A 15,469-nucleotide genomic window follows, 5' to 3' on the forward strand; every position below is an offset into this window, starting at 1 on the left:
AAAATTAAAATTAGCCTTTCTCCTTACACCTGTTATTCTTTAAAAGACATAGCTTGGCTTTTTTTTTTTTTTTTTTTACTATGGATTGTGGAGTTGCAGACATAAGTTGGTCATTTGACCATCCTATTAAGAGTGTGAATTAAGTGTGATTATAGTTACCCAGTAGCCACCATTTCTTATCCAACAATTACAGGTGCTCAGTTACATTTTGTGCTTGAGATTTCGCCTCTTCACCACCACAAGTCTGTATCTGTCACAAGCCACTGCCATCTATGGTTTACTTCACCATGGATGGATGCAAGGGGGAGAATGCTCTTCTTCCAGAGTCGGTTAATAGTGATTTGTTCCTTTTGTATATGACAAACCTAATAGCGTCATCAGTTCAGTTCAGTCTCTCAGTCGTGTCCGACTCTGCGACCCCACGAATCGCAGCACGCCAGGCCTCCCTGTCCATCACCATCTTCCGGAGTTGACACAAACCCACGTCCGTCGAGTCGGTGATGCCATCCAGCCATCTCATCCTCTGTCTTCCCCTTTTCCTCCTGCCCCCAATCCCTCCCAGCATCAGAGTCTTTTCCAATGAGTCAACTCTTCACATGAGGTGGTCATACTCAAACTCTAAATTGACATTTCTAATACTATGAGAGTATCAGTAAATAACAGTGATAATTATCAATACTTGTATTCTCTGGTAACATTCAAATGATCCTCAAAGGGAAAAAAAAAATTAAAGATAGGTTGTATTTTTGCACTACAAGATACTCAGGTGACTAAAAAAGTTTATTTAAAGATTATGTTTTAAACATCTTTTCAAACATGTGGAACCAGCTGTATTTCACTTAAATATTACGTTTTGGTAACAGATGTTTGGCACCATGTTGATGTAATTATGTGAATCAGTCATCATCAATTATTCATTCATTCATTCATCTCAGACTGATTCCACTGAAAAAATTAGTATATGCCAGACACTAGCCACTCCCAAAAAAGAAGTGATTTTTATGGTGGAAGGTTAACCCATCTATACGTTTGTGCAAAACATATCCTTCATTCTGTTACATCTTCAGGTTATTTAAATGACCATGATGCTGTCACCAAGGCAATCCAAGAAGCTCGGCAGATGAAGGAGCAGCTCCGGCGGGAACAGCAGGTGCTTGACGGGAAGGTGGCTGTTGTGAATAGTCTAGGTCTCAATAACTGCCGGACAGAAAAGGTGAGTTCCTAAAATAATGGTTGGCTTTCCAAAAATACTTAAATTGCTTGAATATCTTCTTTATCTTTTTCTTTTCTCACCATCCTCAGAATGACTGTTCTCCCTCCCTCTTTCCCTTGATCGGTTCAGAATTCTTCATGCCCATCGTAATCAAAACCATCTGGAAATGAGAAGGGTTATAATTCTCTTCTATCCATCTGAACCTTATTGACAATTACTATCCCCTCTTCTGCCATCACTTTGTATTAAAATAGAGTGGCATTTGAAATATCTGGGTCTAAGTGAAAGTTTTGCTTTACAGAGATGCTCAACTTGTATTTGGGGATGAGCTGGGTTTGAAAATGCTGAATCTTCTTTAATCAGCGTAAGCTTGGATGATACCCGTGCTCGAGGTCTAAGTATCTAAGAGCCTGAGCTTATCGTAACATGTTTCTAGCACGAAGCACTGTAACGTTGTAAGTGACTGCACAATTGGAAATTTTCACTTGATTGTAAAACAAAGTTTTTTCTTTAAAATGGGAACAGTATTAGTATACCTATTGTTATACTTAAGCCCAGTGAAACTTCTGAATTTATCTGTGCTATAATAATTTCAAACTATTTTGCCTAAGCTACATTGTATTTAATTCAGAAAAAAATAATATGTTACTATAGAAGGTTTGAAGTGATTATACTTCCTTTGGTCATATTTGGTATTTTTAATTCAAATTTTAAAGTGTCATTGAATCCCCTTTTTCTCAAAATCCAGTAGCTAAATACAGTATATAAGAGAAAAAATAATCAGCTACTTAGTAATAACTCAAGGAAGCTTATGAGTCAAACAGCATCATCCAGAATGGACAGGCTGCTCATTTGGATAACTTTCCGGTTTCCCAGGTTTTCTATGGAATTTTACGTATAATCTCTAAGTGAAAGTGAAAATGTCATTCAATCGTGTCCAACTCTTTGCCACCCCTTGGACTGTAGCCCTCCAGGCTCCTCTGTCCATGGGATTCTCTAGGCAAGAATACTGGGGTGGGTTGCCATTCCCTTCTCCAGGGGATCTTCCCAATCTGGGATATAGAAGCTAGCAATTTGCATAGTGAATGAAGGTGTGATCCTGCCCCAAGTGTACTTTATCTGGGCTACAGTAATTTCAAACTATTTTGTCTAAGCTACATTGTGTTTTATTCAGCAAACGTAATATGTTATATTACTATAGAATGCTTGAAGTTATGTACTTCTGTACTTCTGACCTGACCATGGGTCAGAAAGATGGAGACATGATTTCAGTTCTGTTGTTCCTAGAGGGGAGAGCCAAGCATGGTCAAGTGTTCCTCCCTGGCAGTCTCACATCCTAAGAAGAGCAACACTGGTGCAGTTCGAAGGACACAAAAATTTTCTAACTCTAAGCACCAGAAGGGAAGGGGGAAAACGAAGTGACAACTCAAAGAAGGAATGATGGCAAGCATAAAGGAATTTATATTCAAATACTTAAACATTCTTGAAAGGATGCTTGAACAGAAATTCCTTTTCTCTGCACCCCATGTAGAAATGAGTTTAACACTCAGCCAGATGCTAATGCAAAGTGACTCAAGCTATTCCTCGCAAGCATAGCTAAATTGCCGTTATTTGTTAAGCGCATTGAATTCAGCTGTGGATACAGCAGTTGGTTGCATTCAGCCAGCATCTGTACCCTTTTTTTTTTTTTTTAATCCTCCAAAGCAGAGACAACTCTACCTATCTCCCCCCTCTCCTCCCCTGTGCTGGCTGGGAATTGTCAAGTGACAACCGACCAAATCCTTTTGGACAGGAAGCCTTCATCCAGAGTTCTATATACTTGCAAAACAGGCCTTGTGGTTGGATCAGGGAACCCATTAAAAGCACTTTGATGGTATGGAAATTCATCTTCATGAAGCTCCTAGGCCCCTAAGCAGCATGCTGTTTAGCTGTGGTTACAGATCAGTCATTCACATCGGAGGGCAATAATTGTGCTGACGGCTTGTAAGGCAATGGAAGTACATAAAATAATCCTGGGCCTTCCACCATGGCACTGCGAGTTAATCTTCTCTAATACAGATCAGCTGTTGTTCTAACACATGACTTCATGCCGGCTCCAGTGACTCTGCTCAGCCTTTTGATTAAGTAACAGGAGTGGAACCATCTGCATTCATTTTATTCCATAGTGTTCATTGTTCGGGACCTTATTTCCACTTCATCTTCTACTTCCACAATCAGACTTTGTTTTATTTCTCTGGTCAGCATCTCCTGTTTGAGCTGCATGAGTGAGTTGCCTCTGTTGAAAACGACTCCTTTCAATTTTCCTTTCTCTTTTACAGAATTATAGTAACTTAAAAAAAAATATTCTTGAAGTAATACCTGCCAGAATCTGTTGGCCAATTAAGATATCTTCATCCTCAAGAAGTTTATGCTCCTGAATCTCTTCACCATGCCCTATCAATGCAATAGAGTTACATCTTCAACTATGATCTTACATTTTTATGGATTTTTAAGTGAAAATCTAAAAAAATGAAATTGCATCATGTAACTGTAAAATATGAAAATATAAAAATCCATTATTGCAGTAGTCTGGCAAACACTTGTAATGTGTAAGTAAACCTTTTCAGCTGGAGAATTCAAATTAGTTCATCCCTTGACACTTGAGACTGAAGCTCTCTTAGAAGCAGGAATTACTGTGGTTGCCTTTTCCTGTTGAACTGGCTTAGCTGACATTTGTACAAAATTAATGATCAATCTATGTCTTGCAACTCATGGGAATGAAATAATGTCAAATTTATATCTTTTAATTAGTCATTATTCAACATTAGGACCCATACGTATCAGGGACAGTGCTGCTATGTACTTGTATTGAGAACAAGGAAATATGTTCTCTGCCTATTACAGAGCTTACAGTTTAGATCAAATTATGATTTTGATTGTTAATCACGGTGTATTTATGTGGGTAAATTCCTACAGGAACTGAATTACGACCCCGTGTTGCTGAGCGTATCAAATCACTTATATACCTGACTCAACAGAAGTGGCTGCTTGTTTTTCCACATGAAGCAGCATCACTAGACATACGGTGTCATCATTTTTTAGTACCTACCTTTTTAGTAGATTGTTATAATCGTCCAACTTTATCCATGGCCAAAGTATATAGTTAGATCAGTAGTTGGCTTGAAATTTTGCCTCACAGATCCTAACAAAAGGAATAAAGGCAATAAATATATATATATATAGAAATAAATTCCTCTTCCCCTCCTAAAAGGATGACATTTTTTCTCTAACAATCCTTCCAACTTCCTAAATCCTGAAAGTATGTGACATAAATGTAAGAAGTGGGGAAGAAGGAGAGAGAAAGATAGAAGGAGCTGGCATGACCCAAGATCCAGATAATTGGAAACCTATAACAGAGATCTGTTTTCTAGGGTACACAAGTCTTATACACTTTAACTTTTCTTCACATTTCAAATGACCAACATGCTTGTCTTAACTAGAATGTCTTAATTCTGAAAAGCTGTAATTGGGCAGTGAAAACAATTAGAGGTGTGAAGAGAGGGACAAATGTTTTCCAGTCATATGTACCAAAACACATAATGAAAGTCGTTTGTACTGAAACACATTTTAATTGAAGACTTCTAAGAGATTTTTCATTTCTTTACTTTTCTTGGAAGTGTTTCAACATACCCAAGAACTGTGTATGTCAGGTTTCTTGGAAACTCTGGGACACAATGTTATTTATAATTGTCATCTCTGGTTAATTATAGCTTGATTGTATATTCAAATAATGTTATCTTTTAGCACTCAGCTCGGTTACAGATTAGTGTGATGGATGAATAAGTCATCTTCTCAGGTAGGAAGACTCAGAAGACCCTCATATATATACATTTGTTTTATAAAAACCACCTACTTGCATTTTTTTTTCATTACCTTTATTTTTATTTTATTTATTTATTTTTTATTTATAAAAGAAAATCCATCCTGAACCCTCCTCCCTCCTCCCTCCCCATACCATCCCTCTGGGTCGTCCCAGTGCACCAGTCCCAAGCATCCAGCATCGTGCATTGAACCTGGACTGGCATCTCGTTTCATACATGACATTTCACATGTTTCAATGCCATTCTCCCAAATCTTGCCATTTTTAACACCCAAATGGCACAGCTTTGACCAGCTTCATATTCAGGTTCTGACCTTGATTTGAAGGTGCCCTTGTCTGTGTGTACTCAGTCACTTAGACACGTCTGACTCTTGGCAGCCCTATGGACTGTTGCCCACCAGGCTCCTCTGTCCATGGGATTTTCCAGGCAAGAATACTGGAGTGGGGCTACCATTTCCTACTCCAGGGGGTATTCCTGACCTGACCCAAGGATTGAACCTGTATCTCCTGCATTGGGAGGTAGGTTCTTTACCACTGAGCCCTCTGGCATGCACCGAAATGTGGAACACACTAGAGCTTTCTTTTATCACTTCCCTCACTCCCATTGTAGTTGTCCTAGAAAGATGATGGCCTGTGCTGTAACATCTGTTAGAAGAGCTTTTCGTGACAAGTATCAGGATATCTAACTATCGTAGCTTCAGCAAATAATGCTTAGTTTGGAGCACGTAATGAAGTTCAGGAGTAAGAGGTTGGTAGCTTTAGTTCATCAGCTCAGTAATGTCAGGGTTGAAATCCTGATTATCTAGGTTGTTCCCTTAGCATTAAGTTCCCTTAACGGAGTGACTCCGGTGGCTCAGAGGTTAAAGCGTCCGCCTGGAATGCAGAAGACCCGGGTTCGATCCCTGAGTCAGGAAAATCCCCTGGAGAAGGAAATGGCAACCCACTCCAGTACTCTTGCTTGGAGAATCCCATGGGGGAGGAGCCTGGTGGGCTACAGTCCATGGGGTCACAAAGAGTCGTACACGACTGAGCAGCTTCACTCACTCACTCACTCAATCCCTTAGTGTCACAAAATTTTGATGCATCTACAACTATCCCTTGAAGACATGCAGACTCAGAAGTTTTCTCTTCACTAAAGCTCCTTCTTTATTCACATAGGGATATTTCACTTCACCCTTCATGCTGACTTCTGTAAATGTCTCATTTGGGGAGACCTGGGTTATTTGCACATTACTGGTCAAGGAAGAGAGATCACAAATTATTTTCCAGGACTGAATTAGAGACCTTATCTTATCCTTCCTGAAATCAAAGGATATCTTTTTTTTAAAAAGGCTGACTGCCACATATAGCACCTCATTTGGGTGTGTCTGGAGTCATGGAAGCTTGATTAGCCTACTCTCTTCTATGAGTGGACCTTGAGAGCTTGTCTGGAGGTTCTAGCAGGGAAGAACAGCTTCTCGTGTGTCCCTGACTGAGTAAGCACCCTCCCCTTTTGTGGAAGGTCATCTTCTTCCACCAAGTGTGCAGCTCCAGGAGGGATGCACATGGAGCCCTGAGGCAGGAAAGGGAATATCTATTTAGCCAGCCAGATCACCCAGTCAACCCTGAAGACCAGTGGGGTGACAGAGGTCACAGCCAGATCACCCTCACACTTAAGGGATATCTTAAGATCAAAGATTATATTGGTGGGGACCAAAAGCAAGACTAGAGTGGCTTTGTTGTTGTTGTTCAGTCGCTAAGCCGTATCCCACTCTTTGCAACCTCAGGGACTACAGTCAGGTTAGGCTTCCCTGTCCTTCACCCACTCCCTGAGTTTGCTCACACTCATATTCATTGAGTTAGTGGTGCTGTCTAACCATCTCACACTCTGCTGCCCCTTTTTCCTTTTGCCTTCATTCTTCCCCAGCCAAAAAGTTGGCTCTTCACATCAGGTGGCCAAAATATTGGAGCTTCAGCTTCGATATCAGCCCTTCCAATGAATATTCAGGCTTGATTTCCTTAGGATTGACTGGTTTGAACTCCTTGCTGTCCAGGAAACCCTCAGGAGTCTTCTCCAGCACCACAATTCAGAAGCATCAATTCTTTAGCACTCAGCCTTCATTATGGTCCAACTCTCACATCCATATATGACTACAGGAAAAACCATTGCTTTAACTATATGGCCCTTTGTCGGCAAAGAGACGTCTCTGCTTTTTAATGTGCTATCTAGGTTTGTCATAGATTTCCTTCCAAGGAGCAGGCATCTCTTACTATTGGGTAGGAAAATGCCATTGTCAGCCACAGCTACATTATAGAAATGATAATCGAGGTTCTCAAATATTTTCATCATAAAGCTGGTTTGTTTTGGTTACATTTGATGTCATCTATCTACCTGCCTTTGCTTTTCTCTGTTACATGCCCAGGGCCTTATACCTTGTCTGTGTTTTCAGAAGGAATTAAATTTCATACGGGCATGCATTCAAGAAAACATTGCTTGGAGCCAGGTTAAGTCAGTGAGTGTATATTCATTCACATAGTTTCTACATATTATGGCCAACTTCTGTATTACTTCTTATATATAAAATAGATGTCATTCACAAAAATAAACATACAAATATGTCTTAAGGTAGAGAATTTATGCATCAAACATTAATTGCCTGAAGTGTGCGTGAAATCTAAACACCAGCACATGCTATGCATTAATCAATAATTGCAAGTGAGAATATCTGGAAAAGTGTCTTACTTTTCCTTCTGCGATTCAGTGAAAATTCTTGGCAGATTTCTACAGAATAAGATGAAAATTTGGTGAAAAACGTGTATATTTTATAATGATTTACTCAATAATGAAATCAGTTTCTCTATTTGGTGTCAGTCACATTCATAAGAAGCCTTACCACATACAAAATGGATGGACTTGTAAACAAAAGTTAATACTTTTTACTCTGGCACTTTGAAACTCTTCCATTACAACCTCCTCTTTTCCGCCATTGTCAACCCTATTCTTCCCCTTTAACAGAGTGCCGAACACGAAATGACAGTGACCAATGTTGACTTAATGTGGATGTTTAATAATGAAAAAAAAAGTGTGTCAGTCCCAGCATTAGTTACAAATGGCAGTAAGTGTATCAGATGGCAGCCCTGTAATAATTTTACATCCATCATTCTTTCCTGATGCTTCGCTAGCCAGCTGATGGATGGGGCCAACAGTGTTAACTCTTCAGAAACTGACACAGTGTATCTAGTTGAGCATTATCTAACACATGCTCCTGCTCTTAGATAAGGAGAAGGCATGTGAGGAATTGTGAATTACAGGTTTGCTTTGAAAAAGAGTATGGAGGAACTTGCGCCTTTGTATTCAGTGGCAGGCATTACAATTAATTAATGATTTATGGATGGCTGTTGGAGATGTTGCCTTTAGCTAAAATGAATTAGAGAAGTCAAATTAGAGCTAGACATTCCAGTGGTAAGAGGAAAAACTCCTCTTACCACTGAATGAAGGAGGAAGGAGGAAGCCATGTTAGGGAGATCGTTCAGGAGGGAATGAGATAGATCATTCCAACAGTGGGAGAAAATAGGAGGTTTTTCTTGGGGTGTGCATGGGGGTTGTCAAGATGTCCCTTGACTTTTCAAACCTTCTGATTAGAATTTACTTAGGAACAAATTAAAATAATACAAATGATTAAGATTTTGTCTTTATAAAAATAAGAGTATATATTATTTTTATTTCTACATGTAATTGTTTATTTGGTAACTTTAATTAAAAACTACATGAAATCTGAAACTGAATATTTGCCTTTTTATTATTGGATTCTCTCTAAATATGTATGTAAAATGGATAGAGAACTGCTTTCTAGGCAACTGATTATTAGGAAATCTAGACCAGCTTTTTATATGCAAGTTGGCATTTGATCCTTAGGTTTTCTTTTCTTTTGTTTTTCTTTCATAAAACCTTCTTAATTCTGAGTGTCTTAGCTAGGGAACACTTCTTATGGGACAGGAGGGGAGAGGAAAACCCCTTGGTGAATATTATCAGCACAGAGCAGCCAGTTTTCACAGACCATGACAAAAAGGCAAATAGGTATTATGTCATCACCCATCCATCACTCTATATGTCAGCCTTTCAATAATTCCAATCGACATTCTCGACAGGCTGATGCAAGTTAAAGGGGCTGTTTGTTTCTAGAAATTGAGTATAGGCTGTCTATAGCCTTTTGTTCCAGATGGTTTTCTTCTGTGTCTTTTCATTTCTTTCTTTTTCTTTCTTTTCTTTTTGGGGGTATTTAATTGAAATACATGCCGAGTTTGCAGACTGCAAAGATCAGAGCTGTTTTCGTCCAGCAGTGGTAACTATGCATTAAACATTTTGATTTGTTTGAGCTTGAAGTTTAGTCCTTTTTTGCCATTTGCTTCATGGAGTTTGTGTATATTTACAGCCTCTGCATTTAATGGCCACATGCCTTATTTTCACAGATGGCCAGTGGAAGACTTTTTCTTTCTCTTAGTATAGCCTGCTTTCAGCTTTGCTACATTTGTCACAGTGCCACTACTTACAGCTAGCAAGTGCCCACGCTTGGTGGGGAGCAATTATGGTGTGAGTTTTTAAGGAGCTTTTTAAAGGTTTTTTTTTTTTTTCTCCAGTAAACTTTTTATGGTTTAATTTTCAAGCCTAGAAAAGCTGTGCATGTTTTCAAACAGAGAGTCTTGTGTTCTTTACATCATTCTGGTAGAGGGGTTAGTGCAGGATGGTCCAATAAAAAGAGACACACGGGGCATGCCAAATTGGGCTTTCAGATAGACACCCACAGGCCTCTCTGATGATTGAAATTGTCTATTCATTTAAGGATATGAGGATAGGCTCACGATAGGATTCCTGAAAAAAGCACATTTGAAAACACTCTGTGGAGATAATCTAGATATTTTTAAAGTACATTTCCATGTTGCACAGATAAAAGACCAGAAGAAGAATAAACAATCATTATGCCAAGATGACGGGTTGTAAATTTACATGTATGTACCCACATTTCTGATTTTTTTCAAATTTTCTAAGTAAAATAAGAATCACTTTTGTTGTTGGACCAGAAATGTTATTTTTAAAAACCTTGTCTACTAAGAATGGCCTTTCCTTCCCTTCTCCCTTTCTCCCTTTCTTAGCCTCAAGATTAAATAGTTGTCTTTAAGACAGTTCAACATTAGGCACTGAACTAATCAAAGAACCATTTGTTTTTTAGTTATTCTCATACTTAGTAGATATATTGTGTTTTCTTGTTGTTTATTTCAAATAACATTAACAATATGGATTTAAAATTATGAGGAAAATATTCTGAGTTTAGCATTTATTTCAGAGGGTCCCATTGAGTCTTTCCACTTGCACCTTTTCTTTTACAAATGAAACAGACTTGTTTATGAGGATACAAGTAATAAAGGAGTAATAATGGCTACTGATATATTTAGTTTGCATCTTACCTTTTTCCAATTGCTTTCACATTAAATTTCAGTTTAGTACCATAGTATAAACAGAACAACAGTATTCATATCTTTGTTTTAAAAATTAAAAAAAAAAAACGAGATGTGAGATTATTACAGGAGTTCAAGTGGTAGATCAGTTTTTAAACCAAGGTCCTCTGGTTTAAATTTCAGTCTCTTTCCTAATGGACCATGCTGAAGACATACAAGAAAGTAAGCCAGTTCCTGTTTGATTGGCTTGTACCCTAATGTTGGCCATGTATATTATTTAGTACATTTTTGAGGATTTATCACACCAAAAAATCCTTTTAGCAACCAGCATCTCCATAGCTTCTGTCTGTATCTTTTCTTCATTTCTTTGTTTTTCCTGTTTCTGTTCCTTTTCTAGGTCTCCCTTTTTTCACTACATACCAGCCCCCTTCTTTTGAGAATGAGCCAGAAAACAGAAAGAATATGTTCAATCTTATTTATTTTGCTTCTCATACCAGCGCTCATAAAACATGTAAAGTTTTGGCTGTTCATTACAATGAGATTTTAAATATCTATTCTACTGTTAAGTTTTTCTCTAAAACTACCATGGATAATTGAAAAGTGAACTATAACCCTGTTATGCTTGTTTCTATTTGTCAGACCCGGTATTTCGGAACCAAACCATTTCTCTTTAAAATAGTCTAATTATATTTATTTAACTGAAGTAACTACTGGCTACTGAGGCTACATTCATAAGAAGGCAGACAGTTTTACAACTTTATTCTATGAAATGGAAAAATGAAAAAGTTCTATACGACTCTGTAGCTCAGTAACTGAGTTACCCATTGTTTATAGAACAATTAACATCAGACCTCATTCCAGCTTTGTGTTTACATCTATGCAGCCCTCCCACCTACCGGACATCCTGTGTAGGTTGTGAATTCTATTTTCCTTTGTTGGCCTCTTATTTTTCTCACATTAACCCTTCAGATCTGACTTGATGTGCGTAGTATCTGTATCTACCGTGGTTTGAAATAAACACTTTTTTTTAGACTTTGGCTGACTTCTGACACCTGAAACCCAGGTCTTAGATTTTTCCTCTCCTTCCTTCTCCTTTCCACATGTACAAACCATAATCACCCCTGGGACATGTAAGCAAGGACCAGTATTTTACCATGATATTATTCATATATACCCTCTTTGTGAATTATATGTTTCTTACGGATTCCTTTGAGTTTGCTTTTCTGTGCGTTACACCTCCACACTCAGTGAGTTCTTCCTCTACATGGCAGTAATGTTGAATTTGGACAGAAGACTGTGTCCTTCACCATGTACCTAAGTATGTAAATCTGAGTATTGTTGGACAGTCCTTTCACAAAATTTATTTCAGTAATCATATCTTTTTTAGCTTTTGTTTCATAATTTGAAGTATCTTCCTTGAATTTAAGAAAATGACTATAGCATTCTCAACTATAAATGGAGTGCCTTTACATTTTGAAACTAATTAACAGCTTCTGAGGAAATTATCATCATGGATAGAGAAACATGTATATCTTTATATATTTGTCAAAATATTTTAGTTTTGTTTGAGCAATTCCAGTCAAGTGGAACATAGAACTGAAAGAAAGTGAAAAGGGCCTTTAATGCAACCTATTATCTGATGTTGAATTGCCAGGCAGGCAGTCATATGGCCAATATTTGAAAACCTCCAGGGAGGTGAAGATTTCTGCATCCTAAGACAGCCCACTTAAGAAATAGACATCTTTTTTAATATAACTCTTTCTTCAGTGGTTCATACACTTTCACTTGGTAACTTACAACCATTGGTCAGTATTCTGTTGCTTTATATGGCCAAATCCCGTCTCTTTTCCACAAACAACAGGTCTTGGTTCTTCATAAACCTGGAGTTTCTTAAGATATGTAAAGACAGAGATTGTTGATCTCCTCTTCAACTGTCTCTTTTAAGGCCCTATGCACTTTCTCCATGAAGACAACAAATATATTGATAGGAACATAACCCAAAGCTGAGCTAAATTCCAAAAGACTATGGCCATGAGCTTCCCTACTCTGTTTTCCAATTTTTGTAGAAAAAGGAATTAGACCATTATAACATACTTTTTCTTAGTAAATTTGTATTAGCTTCTTGTCACCACCTCCTCTACGAAGGGCCCTGAACGAATCTATAACAATCAGCTCTGTCTTTTCCAGAACATTCATTAAGTTCTCAGGTCATTGTTCTTCAGTTTTTCTCTTTATTCATGAAAATCAGAATTAGTTCTTTATATTCCATTTTCTAATATTTCTCCCACTTTACAATCAGTTCTTTAAAAATTATAAATAGGGATTCATCAATTTTACCCACAAGTCACTTTTCTGTCTTGGAAATGTATTAATTCAGGTTAAGATTTGCATTCATAGAAGCTGTGTATTTCCTTCAAAACAATTCCATCTACCTTCAGCTTCATAATACTTCTTAAGAAAACTTGATCTGCCAATACAATTCACTTTGATCAGATTTCCTGATGAAACTAAGTTTCTATGAAATTCAGCAAGGATTATACTTTAAGGGACATATCATGAAGCTGGCTTCCAAAGTTCACAAAATGAAATTAGATTGTGGAAACAAAATTTGGGTTCTAATTTATTATTTTCTTCACAATAGGAATCTCTGAATTTGGAAGGGAAAAAATCAGGATTCGATAAGGCATTTTTTTGAGATGACTAAACCAAAAGATATTTATAGACCTTTCCTATCCCTTAGTTCATATATCCATATGATTCTCTGATTGAGAAAATGAATGGAAAAATACTCCTAAGGAATACCAAAGTGTCAGAGTACCAAAGTGTCTGCGAAATTCACATTTGACCAGAATAAAATAAGTGAAAAATTTCTTCAGATTGCATTTTTGTTGGTGTTGGATGAAAGTGTGTGTGTGTGCGCATGTGTGTTTGTACATTATTTGTTGTAAAGCTTTTACAACAAAGCTTTCTCTTCCATTTGTGCGGCTATATTACATGGGTGGATGCTTTTTTTTTTTTTTAGAAAATGGCAATCTCAGTAAACAAGGGTGAAACTGAGAGATGGAGGGTTGTCTTAGGCACGTTCATTGTTTCTTTATATTCTACTTAAGCCGATGAAAAAAAGTCTCCAACTGATAAATCGTTATGACATTATAAATAATCTTTCATCTTCTTTGGTGGTCTCGGAGGTTCACATAATTGAAGGGTTAAAAACCTTTTTTGTTTCTTTCTTCTTCCCGTGCCATTAGTATAGAAGGAGATCATAAAAAAGGGCAGCCAGAAGGGGTTTAACTGTTACTGAGTCAACATTTGACAGTCACACTCTATTCTGTCATTTCATGCATGTGCTTTTTATGACTTTTATAGCTTTGTGGGCTTTATTTCAGGGATGTTCATTATGATAGCTGATCCACAGCCCAGCTCTTTGTGTTTGTTTGTGTGATGGTAAGCACAGCTCATCACTTATAAATCCCAATTTCAAGGAGTCATAGAGGAAGCATCTACTCACGTACTGTTTAGTCTTAGGACACTAAGGAAGTATATCTACTTCCTGTAAAGCACAATTTGTGTGGGTTTCTTTTGTTTTGTTTTGACTGCTCCATGAAATATCAACACGGATGTGCATTTGAGCCTTTACAAACACAGTGAATTTTTAGTTGTTTTCTGTGTAAGTTGAAGAAATGGAATAGGAGTACTTTTCAATTTAAATAATACTAGTCTTATATCATGCCTGAGTAATAAGTGGAAAATAAAAAAGATTAAATATATTGTCAGGGATGATGCACAGGAGGAGAAGAAAAACCCCAACAACTTTTAGAGTTGTTACAAGCATCTCCATTTTAATGCATATTTGTCCACTATGGTCATGGACCATAAAGGATCATAATCATAGCAGGATACTTAGTATGCATATTGAAATAACTATTCCTGTAATTCTTATATTCTAGGAAGAATATTTTTCTTTTCCATTTCTCTCATTTACTTTTTCTGTAATGTTAAAAGTGTATCTTCTTCATTTTTTAAACTTAATAAGTATCTATCATATATTAAAACCCCATTTTACAAATTAGGACCCTGAAACTCAGGGAGGTTAATTGTCTTAAGTAATGGCTAATGTATATGACAGAGTTTAGTTATCTCATGTTCCTGATCCCTAAGTCATTATTCTCCATATAGGTTATTGTCTGTATTTTTAAATATGTCCTTTAACCATTGATCTTTAGCCTTTTGCCATTTGGAATATTGTTGGCCTAAAAAGCACTGATCTTTAATGACCACTTCTAATCAACTAATTACCCACATCTCTTTAGCTATTTCTTGGCTCTCCTTGTTGATTCCCACCATAGCCTGGTGTCATGGACAAACAGTACATGATCTGTTTTCCATTATTCAAGTTATTGGATAAGCCACAGAACCTGAGACCAGCTGCCAGTTCCCTAAGAGAATATTAACACATTAATAATGGTTCTTTGAATATTTAGTTTTAGAGTTATTCATCTGACCCCAAGAAACTGTATTGTCTAAAACTTTCTTTTCTTCTGTAGATTAGATACAGTTCACTTGAATGTTTGTTCAAGTCAACATAGGATCAGAAAATTTTTTCTAGTAAAAACAGACTTTACCTAAAGTTTCTCCTTGATCTTAGTAAACTCACAAAGTTGTATAAGATTTGATTAGCCAGAGAGGACTCATCTTTCCAAAGGAACTCTAATTGTTATCCAATAGGAAGTTTTTATCCATGAAAGAAAGCGTATGGGTCATCTTGTTTGGTCATTATTTGCAAATCCTCAGGACTGCTTCATGTTGACTTCTTTGTAGTCATTAATCTGTTTACACCCTGTATTCTGATGTTCCTCAGGGCTGTTCAGAATTTTGGCCAGTATTGCTTTAAATTTGTTTTTTCTTATTGTTGTTGTTCGCTTTATTTCTAATAGGCAAAAAGTTAAAGAGAGAAGATGAATGAA

The 15,469-nt window shown here is 37.2% G+C and overlaps 1 protein-coding gene across 15 annotated transcripts in view; it reads left to right on the forward strand.

Moving 5' to 3' along the window:
- Window positions 1-15,469, forward strand: part of SOX5 (SRY-box transcription factor 5) — a 1,175,689-nt gene that overhangs the window by 1,132,430 nt on the left and 27,790 nt on the right. For all 15 annotated transcript variants that reach the window (XM_061417626.1, XM_061417628.1, XM_061417625.1 and 12 more), the window contains one exon: window positions 1,068-1,213. In XM_061417626.1, coding sequence (XP_061273610.1) covers window positions 1,068-1,213 — 146 coding nt within the window. The remainder of the gene's footprint in view (window positions 1-1,067; window positions 1,214-15,469) is intronic.

Source organism: Bos javanicus, chromosome 5 (assembly GCF_032452875.1).
Source record: "Bos javanicus breed banteng chromosome 5, ARS-OSU_banteng_1.0, whole genome shotgun sequence".
Lineage (NCBI taxonomy): Eukaryota > Metazoa > Chordata > Mammalia > Artiodactyla > Bovidae > Bos > Bos javanicus.